General features: G+C 38.8%; 2 protein-coding genes across 3 annotated transcripts; one reads left to right on the top strand and one right to left on the bottom strand.

The window, feature by feature from the left end:
• Window positions 1-278: 278 nt before the first annotated feature.
• On the bottom strand, window positions 279-10,929 carry LOC145238799 (uncharacterized). Of its 2 annotated transcripts, none has more exons than XM_080102067.1 (13): window positions 10,738-10,929; window positions 10,388-10,543; window positions 9,464-9,551; window positions 7,913-8,051; window positions 7,202-7,379; window positions 6,414-6,848; window positions 4,801-4,999; window positions 4,320-4,452; window positions 3,841-3,976; window positions 2,392-2,538; window positions 1,895-2,011; window positions 1,534-1,671; window positions 279-1,051 (listed from the first exon to the last, which is right to left on the bottom strand). In XM_080102067.1, exons 1-13 carry the CDS (start codon window positions 10,831-10,833, stop codon window positions 419-421), a joined length of 2,595 nt encoding a protein of 864 aa, XP_079958193.1. In that variant the 5' UTR covers window positions 10,834-10,929; the 3' UTR covers window positions 279-418. The 2 variants fall into 2 exon arrangements, with proteins under 2 accessions (XP_079958193.1, XP_079958194.1); XM_080102068.1 differs by having other exon boundaries at window positions 3,850-3,976.
• On the top strand, window positions 3,936-17,753 carry LOC145238800 (flap endonuclease GEN homolog 1-like). Its single transcript, XM_080102069.1, is given in 12 exon segments — window positions 3,936-4,000; window positions 12,480-12,657; window positions 12,867-12,971; window positions 13,084-13,150; window positions 13,483-13,659; window positions 13,911-14,039; window positions 14,160-14,295; window positions 14,829-14,989; window positions 15,239-15,465; window positions 15,687-15,886; window positions 16,017-16,190; window positions 16,887-17,753. Coding segments are annotated over 11 exon segments (1,887 nt in total). The 5' UTR covers window positions 3,936-4,000; window positions 12,480-12,496; the 3' UTR covers window positions 17,237-17,753.
• The last annotated feature ends 585 nt before the right edge of the window (window positions 17,754-18,338 follow it).

Here is an 18,338-nt window from a genome sequence, read left to right as displayed (position 1 = left end):
TTGATCCCAATATTGAACTTGTGTTCATCCTAACTTAGAAACTGGCAATTGTCAAGACTCATCACGAGAAACGTAAAATTCTTAGTAACTTTAACGTGTAAAAATGTTGTATTATGAAGTTTTTTGCATCCACTGTTTTCTACTGGCCTGTTTTGGGTGTTGAGTCTTTAGTATAGACCTAATTTTTGGATTTTTAACTTTTCTGCAAAGGCACTGTTCCCCCAAACAAAATATAGTTCATAAAAGATATGGAATATTCCAGATAACCTGACTTTATGGAGTGCTTGGCGGTCAGCAACAACCTTGTATTTTTGATTGAGCTTATGCGAAAATTTATACAAAAGCGCTTTTACAAACGACGAACTGACATAATGGAGCAACGAGTATTTACAACACAATGAAATACTTCCCAAATAGTTTATTTGGCTCCGAGTTTGTAAAACGGTCTTCCCGAAATCCAAGATTCATCATCCCTTATCGGCCGGGGTGTAGACGGACTGACTGATGACTGAGAGCTAGAGGAGGACTCAAACGGGGAAAGAAGATCGGATTTTAGAGGTCCAGTGTCCGATGGTACACGTGGTGGCGCACTTTGCACGGGATCGGCAATTTTCAACCGTCCGAGCGCCTTTACTGCGTCCCTCTTCGCCTCTTGCCTGCTCATCTCCTCCTCGTTGCTCCCACTCCTCTCTTCGTCGCTCCCACTCTCCTCCTCCTCGGATGAATCGTCGCTCACTTCGATCTCAACAACCTCGTACTCATCAGGGTCGTACTCTTCCTCTTCATTCCACTCAATTACATCATCACTCTCCGTGGACGCTGACTTCTCACTTTCAGCGCTCGCGTTCAGGGTCGACTCAACCGGTGATGGGGTAGGGGGTTCGGCGTTCCGGGGGTCCAGGGGGGTTGGTGTAGGGATGTCCCGCGCAAGGGGTGAATTGGTTTCTTTCCGGAGAGGCGGGGGGCTCAGCGTCTCTTTACTGGCTCGGTTAAAGTTGCTTGTATCCGCCTCCGATTCCGACTCGGTGGCCGAGTAGTCGCTGTAGTTGGTCTAAAAAGGTTTTGATTTACAAATTAATCTGTACTTCTTGGTCTGACTTGATCCCAGTCTCTTTCAGTGGACATTTTCAGTTACCTAATTGCCCATTAATTGATCAGATAAATATTTAATTGATCAAAAATAAAATCACACACTATGACGTCACGAAGCTGTTGAATGATTATGTAATAACCGTCCCCCAAAATGTCAAGTTACCCTTTTGGAGTAATTACCCGCAGGTTAAGGACCACTGGACAAACTGATGGACGTTTTTCGTGCAGGTTAATATATACCGCTGGATTTTTATTCCTAGGGAAAACCGGCTATCAAAACAATGCATTCCCAAGAGCTTGTTATAGTAAATACAGTAAACCAGGATTAAATCAGATTCGGTTAATCGGGATCTTCGCCTAATCCGGACAATTTTTGTTTGCCCAAACGGGTTCGGTATAAGCAAGGTTTATTATTTTGCTGAAGTTCTGTTATCGCTTTACCTTTTTCAGCCCTGATAGTGGCGTCTGACTTCGAATAGAATCCATCAGTTGTGTGCGTAGATCGACTGGTTTGTTCTTCCTGGGTGCTTTGCTGGATTTCGGAGAAGCTGACGATTTTGGTTTAAAGTTGGCCTTTTGCTAGAAACGTATGTTTCAGTTAGATTTGTATAAATCTTTACCAGTTGTTTACAAAGCATGAGTAAAGCTAGCAGTCAAATTTAGACCTTGGGCTTTTAAAACCAAAAGGTAGTATTTTTTTAAGTCGTTTTGCACTTTTTAAGCTACAAGGTGCGGATACTACTTCATATTGTTGACTCGACCTTTTGGCTTACACGACAATGCGTAAAAAATTATATCATACCCTATGTAGTATCTCTTTTTGAGCTTCCGCTTGATCTCCAGTCATCCCGTACATCTGACCTGTAAACCAATTTTGAAGAATCTCCAAGTCAGATTTGTTCATCTTTTCAAGAAGTTTCTAAAATAAGAAAAAAAATATATTCCTTGTTCCGGTCCACCTTTGATCAAAAATTTACATTTCATCTTGGCAAAGTAAAGTAACATACATTTATATGAAACCTGATTTCGTGGCTAAAGCAGGTTTGGAAACAAGATTTGGGCAGTCAAGTCCGATAACTGGTTATATTTTGATGATGAAATTAAAATGTTTTTGTTACATCACTGGCAATTATGAGAGACCTTACAGGTCGTAACAGTGTGCACTGTCTGCAGCTTATCATTTATTTGCTCGATGCTGTTGCAATTGTAATTATGTTCCCAAGTAAGTTTCTTTCATTTTCTTTAACTTACGTTTTTGTGTAAGTTTTTGTGTATTTTATCAGGAAAAGTTACACCAACCTGCACGTCTTTGTCTTTTACAGCACCAGCCGTGTCAAGAACAATTCCATTGTCGTTCATTGTTTTCTGGATCTTGTTTTTTTCTTCAGCCTTTTCTTTGCGATACCATTCGCTGCTGGTTTGACGGCGTAAAGTCGGACGAGCTGCCTGCAAAATGAGTTGAGTTTATTTCGTTGAGTGAAAAAATTGAATGAAGCTTATGAAATCTAGTTCAAGAAATTGTGTTCAGGACCGGTTCTTTGAAAACCGGTTCTAAAAATTCTTTAAAAGTTAAAGTTAATCGGACGAGCTACCTGCAAAATGAGTTGAGTTGAGTTTGTTTCGTTGAGTGAAAAAATAGAGTTGAGGTTGTTTCGTTAAGGCAGGGGTTCCCAACCTGTGGTACGCGTACCACTAGTGGTACGCGGAGGTTTTTCAGGTGGTACGCGAGTAGCTTCCGTTTTTTTTCCACAAAACCTAGGTGCGCCCGGAAATGACTTTCGATGCGCTGTTAGCAAATTTACACCGCGCATCGACCAATAGGTGGACAGTAAACAAAAATCTCATTCAATTTAGTTGTGGTGCTTTAGTGTTATTTTAATAGGCCAATATTATTCTTCTGAATAAAATATGATTCGATCAAATTAGTTGTTCTGCAAGAAGTGGTACGCGTGGCAGTACAGAGCGTCCAAGTGGTACGAGATCGTAAAAAGGTTGGGAACCCATTCGTTAAGGGAAAGAAATTGAATTTATCTAATCGAGTTTAAGCTATTGTGTTCAGTTGTGATTGGTTCTTTAAGTTGAAAAAGTTAAGTTGAGTGTTTTGTTGAGTGGAAGAAATTGGTTTAAGTTTATCTAATCGAGTTCAAGAGTGTGTTGAGTTGTGATTGGTTATTTGAGTAATAAAGTTAAGTTCGGTTTGTTTCGTTGAGTGGAAGAAAAAGAGTGAAGTTTATATATTCAAGTTCAATAAAGTGCGTTAAGTTTGGATTGGTTCTTTAAGCAATTAAGTTAAGTTCAGTTTGTTTCGTTGAGTAGAAGAAATTGAACTGAGTTTATCCAATCGAGCTCATGATCTTTGATTGAGATGAGATTGTTTTTCAGGGAAGGTACTTAAGTTGAGTTTGTTTCGTTGAGTGGAAGAAATTTGAGTTAAGTCAAATATATTTATCGATTAAAAGAAATTGTAACTCCAAAAACAGGGTCAAATATTTAGCAGGAAAAAAATATCTGCGAAACGCAATAAGGCGCCAAAATAACAAAAACTACTTGCAACGAAATAAATTTAACTGTTTTCAACTTTAAGAACTAAATGATTAGATATTATGCGGCTGCAAAAAAAAACAGAACTTAATAATATGTGACCAAAAATATAATACATGTTGAAACCGTTCAAGTTTACATGATTGCACATTCAGTGCAGACACAGTTAAAACATTTGCCACATTTCTACGACTATTATCAACTAACGTTTCCTGCCTGTGCTCTCATCCGTTGTTCTGCCACTCTCTTTTTTCTTACTTGATCCATATTTCTGGTGAGAGAGTTTGAAGCAGTCATGCGCAAGCCTGGGTTTGCAAACTGGTATCCAAAACGCAGAACTGAACTGAAAAGCAGGAAATAGTTTGTGGTAAGTGAACAATAATTTACAGACACGTAAGAATCCATGTTTTATTAAGCTTAAATGTGACTGTTTTTTCACAAATAAGCAAAAGCTGTATGTGCCTACTGTATTTTGGCCTGTTTTTGTCAAAACATTTAAAAACAAATTTGAACGTTTAAACTAGTTACACTTTAAATTTTAAAAACTAGTTATTTAAATGTTTAAAACTAGTTACACTTTAAATGTTATTTTCATGCAATGCTGCACTTACGAACAAGCCGTTGTTAACTTTATGGTTCTACTAGCAACACAAGTTTTTTTTCCAAATTGGTTGCGAAGAACTTACTGGTTGTCCCGCAGGATTTTGCCAAACTCGTGTTCAACGTTTGCCCCGAATATATGCCTCTGGTTGTCGATGCGCAGTTCCTTGAGGCAAGTGTTGCGCCGAAGTGCAGCCACAAGCCGCAATGCACCGTCTCCTATTTCAGTAAAGCAAGTTGATCAGCAAATCGTTTATCAAACAGTAAAAATTGAAGTTTTAGATTAGCATGGTTGATGTTTATTTTGTTTTATGGTTGAGTATGCCGTGATCGCTGGTCTGCATTGACGCTTTAGGGCCGATCCCAGTATGATTATGTTTATCTTGGCTGATCAATTGTCAAACTGGCGATTCTCTAATACAAAGCTGGCATGTGCAGCATACAAGGCAGGCAATAGTGGCTGCGATTCAAATTTTGACAGGCGTACCACTGAGCATATGTAGCTCAGTTGGTGGAACCCGAGTCCCGGAAAGACTCCTGTCGAGAGACTCTATGGTACAATCTTACCTGTGATGAAGTTGGATTCTACATTCAGTTTTTCCAAGGTCTTATTTCTCTTGAGCATCGAAGCGAGTGCTCGAGCGGCTTTGTCAGTCAGTCCAGTGTTGGCCAGGAGTAATGTCTTCACTTGAGTATTTTCTTCCATTGCGTTTGCGAGATCTTCAAAAGCTTCCATGGGAACGTTCTGGATGTTGTTTAAATTGACCTGTGATGGAATTACCAGTGATAAAGGTTGAGTTAGTTGCTTGAGTGGCTTATTTTTGTTAAACTCAATTAAATGCAGTATATATAAGTGGCGCTTGTATACGAGTGAGTGGCGCTATTATAAGAATGAGTGGCGCTTTATGGAAATGAGTGGCGCCTCTACTGCGTGTGCCTAAATTGTGCCTTATGCGTTGTTTGAGTTTTAAGGATGGCCTTTATTGAGTGACGTTTCTTGCTTTGTGTGAGTGGCGCATTTTAAAGACTAACTCAGTGAGTGTTATTTTGCGCTCGACTTGAAAGCATTTGAGAGGCTTATTTAATAATCTCTACTCTGTTAGTGGTGTTTTTGATATGTGAGTGTGGCGCTTTTAATGATTTAAGAGGCGAAAACAGAAAGTTTTTGCCCGCTTTTTACTTGAAATCGAATCTCTGTGAGTGGCTTTTCTGTGTATAAGTAAGTGGCGCTTTGGCGTCGCCTCCGGTGTGTATGTGTTCCTAATTGGCGCCATTGATGACATACTTCAATAAAGCATTCCCGAGGGACGGGATCTTTTAGTTGGAGCCTACCCAGTATATTTACAATATAAACGGACCATGATCAACGTCATGTTTGATCCTTGAATAGGTTAATTGGGTTTGGTCCTACACAGAAACAGCTGAATGGTGCAAGTTAGGGTAAATATACGCAGTTGTTGTTTTAAACTGTGTGTATTGATTTTAGTACACTGTCAAGCTGAACTGGTCAACAAGTGCCAAAACTGATAATGGTATTTTATGTAGTTTCGTTGGAAGACACGGTGTTTATAGGCTCATTATATTGAAAAGATATTTGATCTGGGGTTCTGTCCTATATGTTGTCACTGTTTTGGTGGAAAAAAATGCGTTTAAAATTAGGTGACTTAGAACATAATACGCAACAATCCATTCTCCTATAGTTAATTAACGATCGTAATTTACTTTTAAATGCCACGTCCTACATGCTTTTGAACCTTTAGGCTTTGTAAGGCAAATCACAAATGTCGCGACATTATTATTTGGCGTCCGGAATTCATTTGGAGGTCAGTGTTTTTAATTTCATTTCCACTGCACCAAAAGGTCGGTGTCGGACTTGGCCACTGGTTGACGTCAATTATTTGCTATACCATTATCGTAAATACCGATGAGTTAATTTCAAGCCTTGAAGTCTTTGAATGTCGCAATTTCCAATAGCAGGGATTGTCTGCATTATAACCTGCTGATATTAAGGAAATTCACCAGCGTTGGTTGAATCTATGCCGCGTTGGTGCGTACATGCCAAACCCGACGTTGCGCGCAATCTATTTACGATGGCAACAGCTGTCTCAGTGCGTCACACGGCCGCCACCGCCACCGAGGGCTATCAAAACGATTTCGAAAACCGATTTGGCAAAACTAACCTCAGTCAGATACGGGTCGTTTTCCCAAATTCTCAACATCATCTCCTCGACGCTGTTTGGATTAATCGACAACTCGCCAATGACGTCATAGGACGACTCGGCGCTCGTGCTGCCCGCCGTGGTCGATGACGTCACAGTCATGACGTCATCCCCGCCGGGATAGTGCTTGGCGCTCTTCAGCTGTCTGTGCAGGTCGTCGTTTGCTTTTGCGACCGCGTCGTCAGGAACCGGTTCGGCGCTGTATTCGGAATCGGAACCGGCGCAACTGTGCGTGTTGCTGTTGCTGTCATCGCTGTCCTGTTGTTGTTGTTGTTGTTCCTGTTGTAGTTGTGGTTGTTGTTCCTGGGTTTCTTCTCTGAGTTTGGCGCCCGACGTGACGTGTTTGAGGCAGACGCCGTGCAGGACGTCATTGAGTTTCGGTTCCCGTGTTGCCACCTGTTGATGCGACATAAACACAACAGTTGGCGAATGACTGTCAACGTAGATTATAAAAGTGTTTACAAAGTACATTTCCATTCGGTTTGCTCTAAATCTAAAAGGAATCGTAAAATTTACAAGCAAAAAATTCAAAAATACAAGCAAAAAAAATGTTCTGTATTAGTTTTCTAACTAACAAAGTTTTAAGACTACCGTTGTGACTACAAAGTGATAACTAACAGTTAAATTTTAGCTAAAAATAAACTACGTGCGTACTACATAATTTCGCTAATTTTTTTAGGTGATAGATTGTAACAAATACACGATTCTAACACAGTTGTAGTAACTCCCATGCAAACGCAACAACTCACCTTTTTCAGCCTCGGTCTAAGGGTCAACATTTCTTGCGTGATGCAGTTTGAATTAACGTCTGGATCTTTTCGATTTTCTTTAGCGATTCTCGCGTTTCTCCGTTTAAACATCGCCGAACTGTTCTTTCTCGTGTATCGACGATTTATTCCGCTGCTGTTCGCTCTACTCGTTCTGCGTCTAAAGGAACAAGTTTCAGTTATTTAAAAGTTAAGAGGTCGCAAATGAAGATACTTAATGTAGATTTTGGGACCCTCAACCCAGTCCGAACCCGAAAGTACAAGCCGCAAATCTTACCACAATGCACGAGTTGTTACACGAACGTATGGCAAAACAACCATTTCGCTTTTAACAGGCAGTTTAGCAATATTTACAACAAGAGTTATAGACCGAACCGTATTTAAAAGCGTATCCTAAAAGCAAGTCAGGTTCCCCTCGGTTGAAACAAAACCGCCTATGTTCACAAGGTTATGGGCTTTCCCGTCTCGACCACTTGTGTTTCCCGGAGCACAAAACTTGAGCGGCACCAACTCAGTGGCAGGTGGTGGGTTGAACTGGATTAGTCGCTGCTATTAGTCGATACAAAAATCCAAAACAATCAAATATAAAGTGATTCAATGGACTTGCAAAAAAACAGCTCGGCGGCGGACTCATTGTGAGCATAACGCGTTTATGGCGCTGCTCAGGATAAAAAACAACGAAACAAATTTTACTTTGTTCTTTGTCGGACCGCCTGGAGAAGTTCCTTCTTCATCTCTCCTCCCTCCTCACTCGCCTGCTTTCTCAACTTGCTTCTATTCGGACTCGTCTTTCGCAGAGGAGGAACTTTGAACGAGTGATGAGGACTTTTACCTGACGACAGAACATAAATATGCTACTATCAAATTATTTCTGAAATCTTAGATTAAAGTGCGGCTAGGATTGTATACAGCAAAAATGTACTCTCTTGATGTGCATGTTAACAAAACCAATGTACACGAACAGTGATGTTTATGCGCAGCTTCATGTTGCTGAACATACATCAGCTCCCTGAGTACACCAAAGACACCTTAGATCAGTGGTCTTCAACCTTTTTTATAGGCGACCCCAATTTAAGGGAAAATGAAATCAGAATTTGCATGCGACCCCATTTTTATCAACACTGAGAAAAATGTTTTAAGTAATGCTGAAACAAGTGCACAAACTATACATAATTACAAAGAAATATGGCGATACAAAAGTATTCCGAAAAAATGGCTGTACAAAAGTATTGCGAAAAAAGTTTTTAAGCCGTTTCATTTAAGACATAAACCCAATTTTAGGAACACAAATTTGTCAAATTGTTCAACATTTAGTTTGCACTGTTAGTGAGATGGTATACACAAGTTTTTGAAGCCGCGGCTTGACTTTGCACAAGCTTAACCGCATGTCATGCTCCACTTCCAATCGATTACAATGTTTCGTTTCTAATACACTCGTGGCAGTAAATCCTGCTTCACACAGCCACGTGGTTGAAAGCGGGATTAGAAAAATTTGACATAGTTGGGTACGTTACATAAATAACTATTCACTCGTTCTGGTGTCACCTTAAATATTACAAACTTATAGTGTTGAGTCATAATACACGTTGTCCAAACCCATTGTTACGCGATAAAGGCATTTTGTGTTTTTCACTACCACGATTTAATTGCAACATAAGGTAGCAAGCTGTACCACAAAACAAGACCAAAAGTTGCGATCTAAAAGAACATAATATTAGTTTTATTTTCTGTAATCAATTTTAAAATGCAATAAATTAAAGCGACTTATTGCGACCCCAGAAAAAGTTTAGGCGACCCCACTTGGGGTCGCGACCCATAGGTTGACGACCACTGCCTTAGATAGTCGCTGTGTGAAAACTTTTGTTCATGTGAAGCATAGATTTCCATGTGTCTGGCATACACATAAGCACCTTGACTGCACCAAGAATCACCCTGAACATCATTGGATGTACGCGCTGTGATCACATGCCAGATTATGCACAGCATAGATTTTCATGCGATGTGCATGCACAAAACAAACCCTGAGTACACTGCGGTCTGCGAACTACCGTGAGCAACAACAAATGTGGTCACCCATCAGTATTATTATGGTCACCCACCAGTATGTGGTCACCCACCAGTACAGTGTAAGCAACATTAGGTGTGCAAGTATTTGTGCGGAATAGATTTGCTTTCGTGCTACGAATGTGCCAGCAGACCGAAGCATAAACGGGTCATACAGTTACTTGTAACAACCATACAAACCTCTTCTCTTCTGGTAGTCATTTGAAGGTCGCCTCTGTCTGTAGTTTTCCATTCCATGGGAAGAACGTCGCCGTTGTCTTTCAGCAATCTACAAACAAATCCGATAAACTCCTGTTTCTTTAAAACTCTAAAATTTCAAAGTTTGTGTACAACATTAAAGCGCAATCTAGGCGGAGTCGTTAACCAGCGCGCCTATACTGCTCGACAGGTTGTAATCTCGTCTTTTTGTATGTTTCAGTGGAAAACTTGTAGACAATGTGTTGTGTAGCAAAAGGGGTCACAATTTTAGGAAATGTGGAGTTGGTAGCTGAATATACAAAGCACTAAGAACTGAAAATTCAAGTTCAAAACTAGAGATGTACCGAATATTCGGTTTGCCGAAATTATTCGGCCGAATCGGCCACTTTTGCAAAGATTCGGTTTCGGCCGAATAATTTGTTGCGATTCGGCCGAAACCGAATCTTTTACGAACACTCATGAAAACGTTAAACGTGTCTTTTCTGCTTAGTTTCAACGAAAATCGCGTTAATCATTATATTTTTTAACACATTGTCGCTTTTCCCACTGCAGAAAAAAATCAGTAATTCATTGTCGGGTTGACAATCAATGTTAAACCTCACTGAACTAAAATAAGGACGATACACAACCATTCTGCACTTAATGCCTGGTAGATCAACTTATGTTTTCATGTCAAACGCGTAGGGTACGACTTTGCGTGGCGTCATAAATGATTCGGTTCGGCGGTTTTGCTGAATAAATTCGGCCGAATCAAAATTTCGCCGATTCAGTACATCACTATTCAAAACCCAATTTATTTACAACTGCAGCTGTCTTAGTACAAAAAAAATATCCTAAACAACAATGCCCCACACAAACGATTGTAGTTACATATATTCAGTTACAGCTGAAAGTAAAATCTTCTACCTGTCTTAGTTCTTCTTCGTCAGAAGATTCCGAATCCGATTCCTCTTCATCGTCTTCTTCCTCGGAGCAAGAGGATTCGGTGGAAGAAAAATTATAAGTGCTCGTCTCTGGGACTTCTTCAGGAATTTTGTTCAATACTTCTCTGTCAATTTCTCCCTGGAACAAATTTGAACGACTGTGCATAAAATGCAGTTATTCTATGACATTAAACTCCAAGGTTTTTCCCTACGCCATGTTGTAAGCTATAAAACAGCTGGATCTTGTTTTAATCAAAGTACCGAAGACCAGAAGGTTTACTGCATAGTATGCTTGATAGGCCTACATAAAAAACTTTTTTTAATGTCCCTCACCTCAAGTTGAGCAAGTTCAGCTTCAGTTAAATTTGACAGAATTGCATCTTCGTCCACATCCCGGTATTTTTCCCACACGTGAGTTCCGTTTGACATATTTCAAGTGGTTTATGATCAGCGACCAGTCTTTCAGTTTTGGTAGTTTTAAGTTCAGTTTCCCTTCACAAGCATTCTCTAACCTTCCTACGAAACAAATCAACTAAGGTATAAACCACTTTAAAACATCTCTTTTGACTTACAATATAACAAGGTAAGTTTTGGCGTTTTTACAGGTCTGATATCTGTATTTTATTTTCTATTTGAATAAGGGCGGCCGATGATGTCCACCAAAACATATCTTTTTTAACTGATTCGGATTTAGAAGCCCCGTTGTTTTGTTAATACAAAAATGTTTTTGCTATTTCTGGACACTTTTCAAGCTTAAATAAGTCTGGAATCAATGTGCATTAAAACAGCTTGTTTAAATTCTTGCTAAAGTCTTCTAGTCTGGCCTTACATTACTTATATTGGTACTTTTTTTCTAAACACAGTACAAGCTTCTATAAACGGTCACATGTTACAGCTATTTGACCTATGCACTGTCTACCATCATACAACATCAGTTTTTAGCGTTAGTTTAGGTTAACTGAACAACTCCAGACACAACGCCCATCTTATCTGTTGCTCCCAACGGTCTGTAGCAGACTGGAAACGTGCGTAACAAATATCATTATCACATACTTATGCGTGGTTGGGTCTGCAGTCACACCTGTCAATCAAAGTGACGATATGCACATACCCGTAGCGGCCCTGGTCTTCTAATTGAAACCTGCCAATGACAATATAGTAAGGACTGCAAGTCTGTTTTGGGTGATTTGTTTTTCTATTATACCTTGTTTCAATTTCCAGTTGTTTACTGAATTAAAATTGTCTAGTTTAGCTTTATCGATTAAAATCCTTATTAACTCACTTTCCCCGCTCTACAGTGAAAGTGACAAATAACTTCAAAAATAAATCCAAGAAGTTCAACAAAATGTACCAGGTGGTTCTAACGTCTGATTTCGACTTTGTCTTGTCAGCTTTATTCACTTTCCAATATTGGAAGCCCAAATGATTTACGACTTCACAGGGGTGATCCACATACCACAAAAAGTCACGTGACAGGCCTCTTGGGGTTTTTCAGCAACCCATAAACGTACGACACTGTAGCTAAATTGATATGTGCGTGTGACGTAAGCGTTTGCGTATCTTACGTGCATGGAAAAAGGCAGCCAGTAAAAACAACTCTGTCAAAATGAGGTAAAGATACAAGTTGGGCCACAGGCAACAGTTTGACTGCAATTTGAAAAGCTAAATAGAAATCGTAGCGTACTGTTTTGACTGGCAATATGTCCAGTTTTGTTGGCACGCGCATTATATTTCGTTTGCGCAATGAAATTCAACGCCTTGCGGTTTCTTTTTTAATAACAGGAAACCACAAAACTCGCCGTTCTATACACCTACATGATCGCGAATATTGAAATGCCTTTACAATAAAACATAAAATGTGCAACATTATGTCTTGATACACAAATTCACACAATTTGTTTTAAGAAAACTCATTATTGTGGTACAACACTCAACTTGACATTCAGACAAGAGCCACCAGTAATCTGGTATCCAAATAGAAATAAAATAATCCAATGCTCTCTACCACCAACAGCGGTGTTTCGTTCAGCGGCAACTTGCAAAAGCGAAACAATTTGTTTTGTTTTTGTTTACAGTCGAAATTTACTGCAGTATGGGCGTAAAATGTCTTTGGGAAATATTGCAAGATGTAAAAGCCACCAGGTCTTTAAGCGACCTGAGAGACCAAACCTTGGCTGTCGATTTGGCGGCTTGGATTTGCGAAGCTGAGTCTGTTCGCCACATGCAAAATGCAGTAAAGAATCCATACATAAGGTACAGTAACAATTGCAGTTATTTCACTTTTCAATTGTTAGGTCCAGTGTGTATTTTACGTAACTGTATTAGTGACGTCATATAACCGTTATAATTGTATCGTAACATAGCCCATAGGGACGCGTTCATGACGATAACAGCCTTTTGTGACGTCATTTGACATTTTGTATCTTCAATGCGTTTGCAAACCTTAATTTGTGCTTTTTCAGAAACCTGTTTTACCGAGTTAGCGTACTGCTCGATCATGGTGTTAGAATGATTTTCGTAACTGATGGGACGCCCCCAGATTTAAAGAGGGACACTATTGCCAAGAGGTAAACCTTGCCTGAATGAATCTAATGATCTTAACAATCACCAAACTTGCTTTGGGTCTGTGTCGGCAGTATTTATTTTGGGTTAATAATGTTTACTTCACTGATTTTGTAGGCTTGGAAAAGAAAGTGGATCGTTTTCAAGAGGATCCAGAAATCGATTAAATTCCAAGTTTAAAGAGGTCTGTATTTTTTCACTCCAAAATCTAGTAACCGAGTAGCATGTCTTTATTGGTCAATTTAAAAATCTTCTCCAATAACACAATATAGGCAGCATTTTCTTGTTGGAATTTAGACATTAATAACTTTGAACGTGTTTGTGCATCTTCACTATCATTCTTTGGTATCTAGGTTAAACTAAAAAACAAGCTTACTTTTGTACATAATGAAACACACATATTACATAAGGAACATTGTTTTTCGAATGGTTGGTTGAGTATGGGGAAAAAATGGTTAGAAAACACAAGTAATCTAAAACTACACATTGGTACTGATATCACTTTTATTGTTTTAGTGTTGTCAGTTGCTTGATCAAATAGGAATTCCTTGGCTAAAATCTGATGGTGAAGCTGAAGCTATGTGTGCTTATCTCAATAACGAAGGCATGGCTGATGCTTGCGTAACAAGCGATGGTGATGTTTTTCTCTACGGAGCAAGAAAGGTTTATCGAAACTTTACAACTGACAAAAGGGTAAGGACGATTTGAATTGGCTACCGGTTGCGATATAACAGTTATATGTTTGTTAATTTGAGTTTATAGACTTGTCATGCTAATGGACAGATTAAAAAATATTGTAACAAGTAAATTGAAAAAAAAAAATCATCATGCCTTTTGACACTAATAGTGTGTTTCGGCTGATTTTGTAACTAACATTGTTATATTGCTGAATTTTAATATAAACTACCTACCAAACTTTTATGCTAAATGTACTGGTTTTACAGCATGGTGAAATTGAGTATTATGATATGGATGTCATTGAAGAAAAATTGACTTTAAACAGAAGGTCCCTAGTTGCCCTCGGATTAATATTGGGATGTGATTACTGTGATGGTGTACATGGAATCGGCAAGGTGACCTTAAAAAACATTATTTTGCCTCATTCTGAGTATTTACTATGACTGAAAATCGGCACTGTTTTGTTGCATTTGTGACATGTTTATGACAACTAATTAGGCAATTTTTGTTTTTAGGTTCAAGCGTTGGACTTTTTAAAGATTGACCAAAACTCTGACCCTATTTACCAGCTAAAGAAGTTGGTAAGAAACGTCAAACCTGTTATAAATGAAGAGAAGAAACCAACCCATTGTTCATTTTGTAAACATAAAGGTAGTTATCTTTACATATTTATTTAATTTAGCTAACGTTATGACTTAAAATCAGTGGTTACCAACCTGGATTTTGCCAAGAAAACTGTGGGACTTTTCCAACAGCTTTGCAAATGAAAACATTTATCTACATATTCTACCCGACTTATTGGACACCTAAAATACATTTTGTGCTGCAGCCATTTATAGATTATGTACAGCTCAGTTTGTCAAACAACGTTAGGTTAATTTTACTTGTACGCTTAAAAGAAAAGGTCTACAAAAATGCTAACTGCTGCATTTATTTGACTATGGACAAGAAAAAAATGTTTGACATAGCTGTATGCGGATAAAGCTTTGTTATCACATATATTAGTCTGTCACTTTGCTTACAATTTGCCCAGATTGCCAAATATAGCAAGCAAATAAGTCAAAGTTGCAACTGGGATCAGCTTTAAGTACTGCTGGGGACTGAGTCTACATAACTACCCTTCGAAGATTTTGATCCTGGCTAAAATTTAAACCTTGGCCCACATTGGGTAAATTTGTGTTTAGGCTCAAAAAAAGACCACTTGAAAAGTGGTTGCGATGTTTGTTATAGCAATTGCAAGTTATCCAAACTTGACAATAGAAAATGCACATGTTCGTGGCATGCAGGGGAAACTGTAAGGAAACAAAAAAATCTGGAAATTTCCATTTGGGAAAAAGCTAAACAGGTGAAACCAACAAGAGTTTTACAATTTATCGGTCCACCTGTCGTGTTTCACATTTTATCATCACTTTTTTATGTATCTTAAGTGTAAAAAATCAGTGTATTGCATACAGTCTTGTGGATAACTGATAATGGCTTAACAAACTTGGTTGTGATATCTGCTAAACTTTAAAAAACAATTCTTTGATAGTGTTAAATGGATTACATCTAGTCCCAAAAATTTGTGTGTTGTTTGATAAACTCCTTTGTTTAGGATCCGTCTTTTCCTGACCAAAATGTCATAAACGAGTTTTTACGGTAACGAAAAATTGTCACAAACAAAAAACTACAAAGAAAACGGCCCAATCTAAAAGGAATTGCAGAATTAGTTTCGGACAAACTTGATTGGTCAGAAGAAAGGGGTGTGGAAAAGGCGTTGCCTATCTGGACCAATTGGATTTATGTTATGAATGAACAAGGCCATCAGGCTAAGCCACTGAGGTACATCACTAAAAGTAAAAATGAACAAAAAATTTAACTGAAACTGAAAACCAATCAAATACAGGAATTGTTACTTAGTATGAAGAAGGATATGTGCCTAGAATACAATGTGAATTTTACTTGGCATTTTTGGTATGCAACTCTAATCTTGGCAATTGTATTTGGCCCCACAGTGATAAAGCTTGCTCACCCCTGCTATAGAGCAATGTCGTTGTTTTCAGGATTGTTAAAGAACGCAAGAAAGAGGGCACACCAATGTTTGAGGTGGTTTGGGAAATTTGTGATTGTGACGTAGATGAAATCACAGCCCTGGAACCTCAAAGTGGATTCAAGGAAGTTTTTCCTGACATGGCAAATGAATTCTTACAGGAAAAAGAAAAACAACAGAAGGAAAAGAAAAAGAAACCAAGCAAAAAGAAAGGTTTTGGAAATATTCTGTTGAGAATAATTATTGTTTTATAATTTATAATTAAATGTAAAACACAACCTTTGTATGCGAAGGATCATTGAAAAGTTTTGACTAAGCCCTAAGTACTAAGAAATTTCACCAGATACAGAGCAGACTAAGGGAAAGAAAATGACCGATTTCTATGGCAAAAAGAAAATCCCCAACTTGGAGAAAATGGAAAAGATTCAACCCACACAGGACACATCCAAAAAAGGAGTGATCGAAATACTTGACGACAAAGCAGAAGTTTTAACTCCGAAATCTCCAACGAAGCGAGGTATTGACGTCAGTGATGATGACGTCATATTTGTGTCGTCATCACGCGGTAGTCAGTCGAAACAGGGCAAAATCACGTCGGTTAGAGAAACGTCCACCCACTCCACCGCACGAAAATTTCGCAAACGTTATGATTTAATTCGTACATTTCACCGAGATTATTTTTCCGACCTTAAATTTTAGCATTTTTAAGCGACAGACAGTGCACACTGTTTCGATCTGTAAGGACCTGTAAGCTGCACTGATGAGACCTTATAGGCCGAAACAGTGTGCACTGTCTGCAGCTTATCGTGTATTGGCTCGATGCTTTTGTATGTATTTTTATAAAATAGTTTTATGTTTTTTGACCACTATGACGATTTTTACAGTGTGTTAAATCTTGCCTTAAGTGGTCTGTAAAACTAAGTAGTTTCACATTTTTGCATTTCTTCAATAACTTGTTGCAGTGGTTCTTAACTAGCGGTCCATTAAGATGTTTTTAGGGGTTGAGGTGTACAGTACGTCCACTAAAACAGTCATGGAGATTTCCACAGGACGTGATTAGACTGATGGTCCATTGCTTGAAACTAATAAGAAACACTAATTTTTTGGCAAGCCTAAACCATTTATAATTGGTGCAATCACTTAAATGCTTTACACTGTGTCCTTCTCAAATGTAGCACTTTTTCTGTCTGGTATTACCGCACCGTTTTTACAGGTTCAGAGGATATAGACACCCTAGCTTCCGTTCTGGCTAGTGTAAGCATCGCCAGTCGCGCACCCAGCGATGCGGAACCCCCAAAAACTCATGACGTCACTAGTGATGACGTATCCTTCGCTTTGAATTTCTCTTTGGGCTCAAGCCTGCTTCAAACTCCTGTACCAAGACCCAATCGTGAGAAAATTGACTTGGCTATTATTGACAAGGAGAATTTGGGAGATACCGCTGTAAAAATCCCCGAAACCGAGAGCGATATCAAATCCCCGCCTTCGTCTGCTTTGGTGGAACCGGGAAGTCCGGTGTTTATGACCTTGGCCGACAGATTACGGCTTCGTGAAAAGAACTGATTCAACTTCAAGGCCAAATTGTTATCTTTTGATCATTGTGTAACGTCGGTGCAAAAATATCAAGTGCTTTAAAATTATTGTGTCTTTTACCTTTGTTTTATTATGTTTTTTTTGTATATGTCGTTTGTGATAAAATCGATTGAAATCGCGCTGTACACCTGGCAAGCTTAACCATTCTAAACTTTTTTGTTCAAACAGAACACAAATTACTCAGAAAATTGTCAGTTGATGTGTTTTTCGTCCGTAAGAAAGTGGCATGACCGTTTCAAGTTTTTGGTTTCAGCTGAAACTGGTTTGAAGGTTTGGTAAGTGTCAGAAACCTGCCCAAAAACGTTTGAAACATAGATTGTGATTAAAAACACAGATTGGTCTACAGCAGGGGTGGGGAACCTGCGGCCTAAAGGCCACATGCGGCCTTTTAGCACACGACGTGCGGCCTTCGACGCAAAAATACATTTTAAGATCTCGATATTGCACGCAGTACCCGTCGAAGAAAAATAAACGAAAATGTATTTTTTGTGTCTTATCTCCCATACTATTTGATGAGTTCTATGGCAGCGGTGTTCACTTTCTGTGGGACTACCAAGAGCTCATAGCTCTACAATCTTACTTGTATTAACAAAGAAAACAATTGTTGGCGCATAATCTAATTTCTAAGACTTGTCTGTGATGTCACAAGCTGCCCTTAGATCAGTGGTTCCCAACCGGGGAGGAATTCCCCCCTAGGGAGGAATTTCATGATTTCAGGGGAGGAATTTATAAAAACTGTAATAAAATTATATTGAAAATGTTACAGAATATTTGTAAAGGATTCTAAAATGGACATCCCTAATTATAAGGTCTATTTCAAATTGCTACATTTTTTGTGTCATATTTGCTTTTCGTCTTATGGGGAGGAATGAATAGTTCGAAAATGGGCAAAGGGAGGAATGTGACAAAAAAGGTTGGGAACCACTGCCTTAGATCATTGATTGTTGTAGTGAAGGTGGAAATGTAGTGGGAAGTTTATTTACCTTTATTCAGCTTGGACCGTAATTTCCACGACTTTGCAAGAGAAAATTACACAACTACCATTCCGTAAATCAAAAAGTTTGAACAACAG

The sequence above is a fragment of the Phallusia mammillata genome, chromosome 7 (assembly GCF_965637545.1).
Source record: "Phallusia mammillata chromosome 7, kaPhaMamm4.hap1.1, whole genome shotgun sequence".
NCBI classification, from domain to species: Eukaryota; Metazoa; Chordata; class Ascidiacea; order Phlebobranchia; family Ascidiidae; genus Phallusia; species Phallusia mammillata.
Note: the sequence above shows the minus strand (reverse complement) of the source record. Positions and strands in the feature narration are given on the sequence as shown.

Coding starts and splice junctions, on each gene's coding strand:
- LOC145238799 (XM_080102067.1), bottom strand. CDS start 10,833: ATGTCAAACGGAACTCACGTGTGGGAAAAATACCGGGATGTGGACGAA. Junction 10,544..10,737: donor CTGAACTTGCTCAACTTGAG/GTGAGGGACATT, acceptor AATTTGTTCCAG/GGAGAAATTGACAGAGAAGT. Junction 2,539..3,840: donor TGAGAGCACAGGCAGGAAAC/GTTAGTTGATAA, acceptor CTCATTTTGCAG/GCAGCTCGTCCGACTTTACG.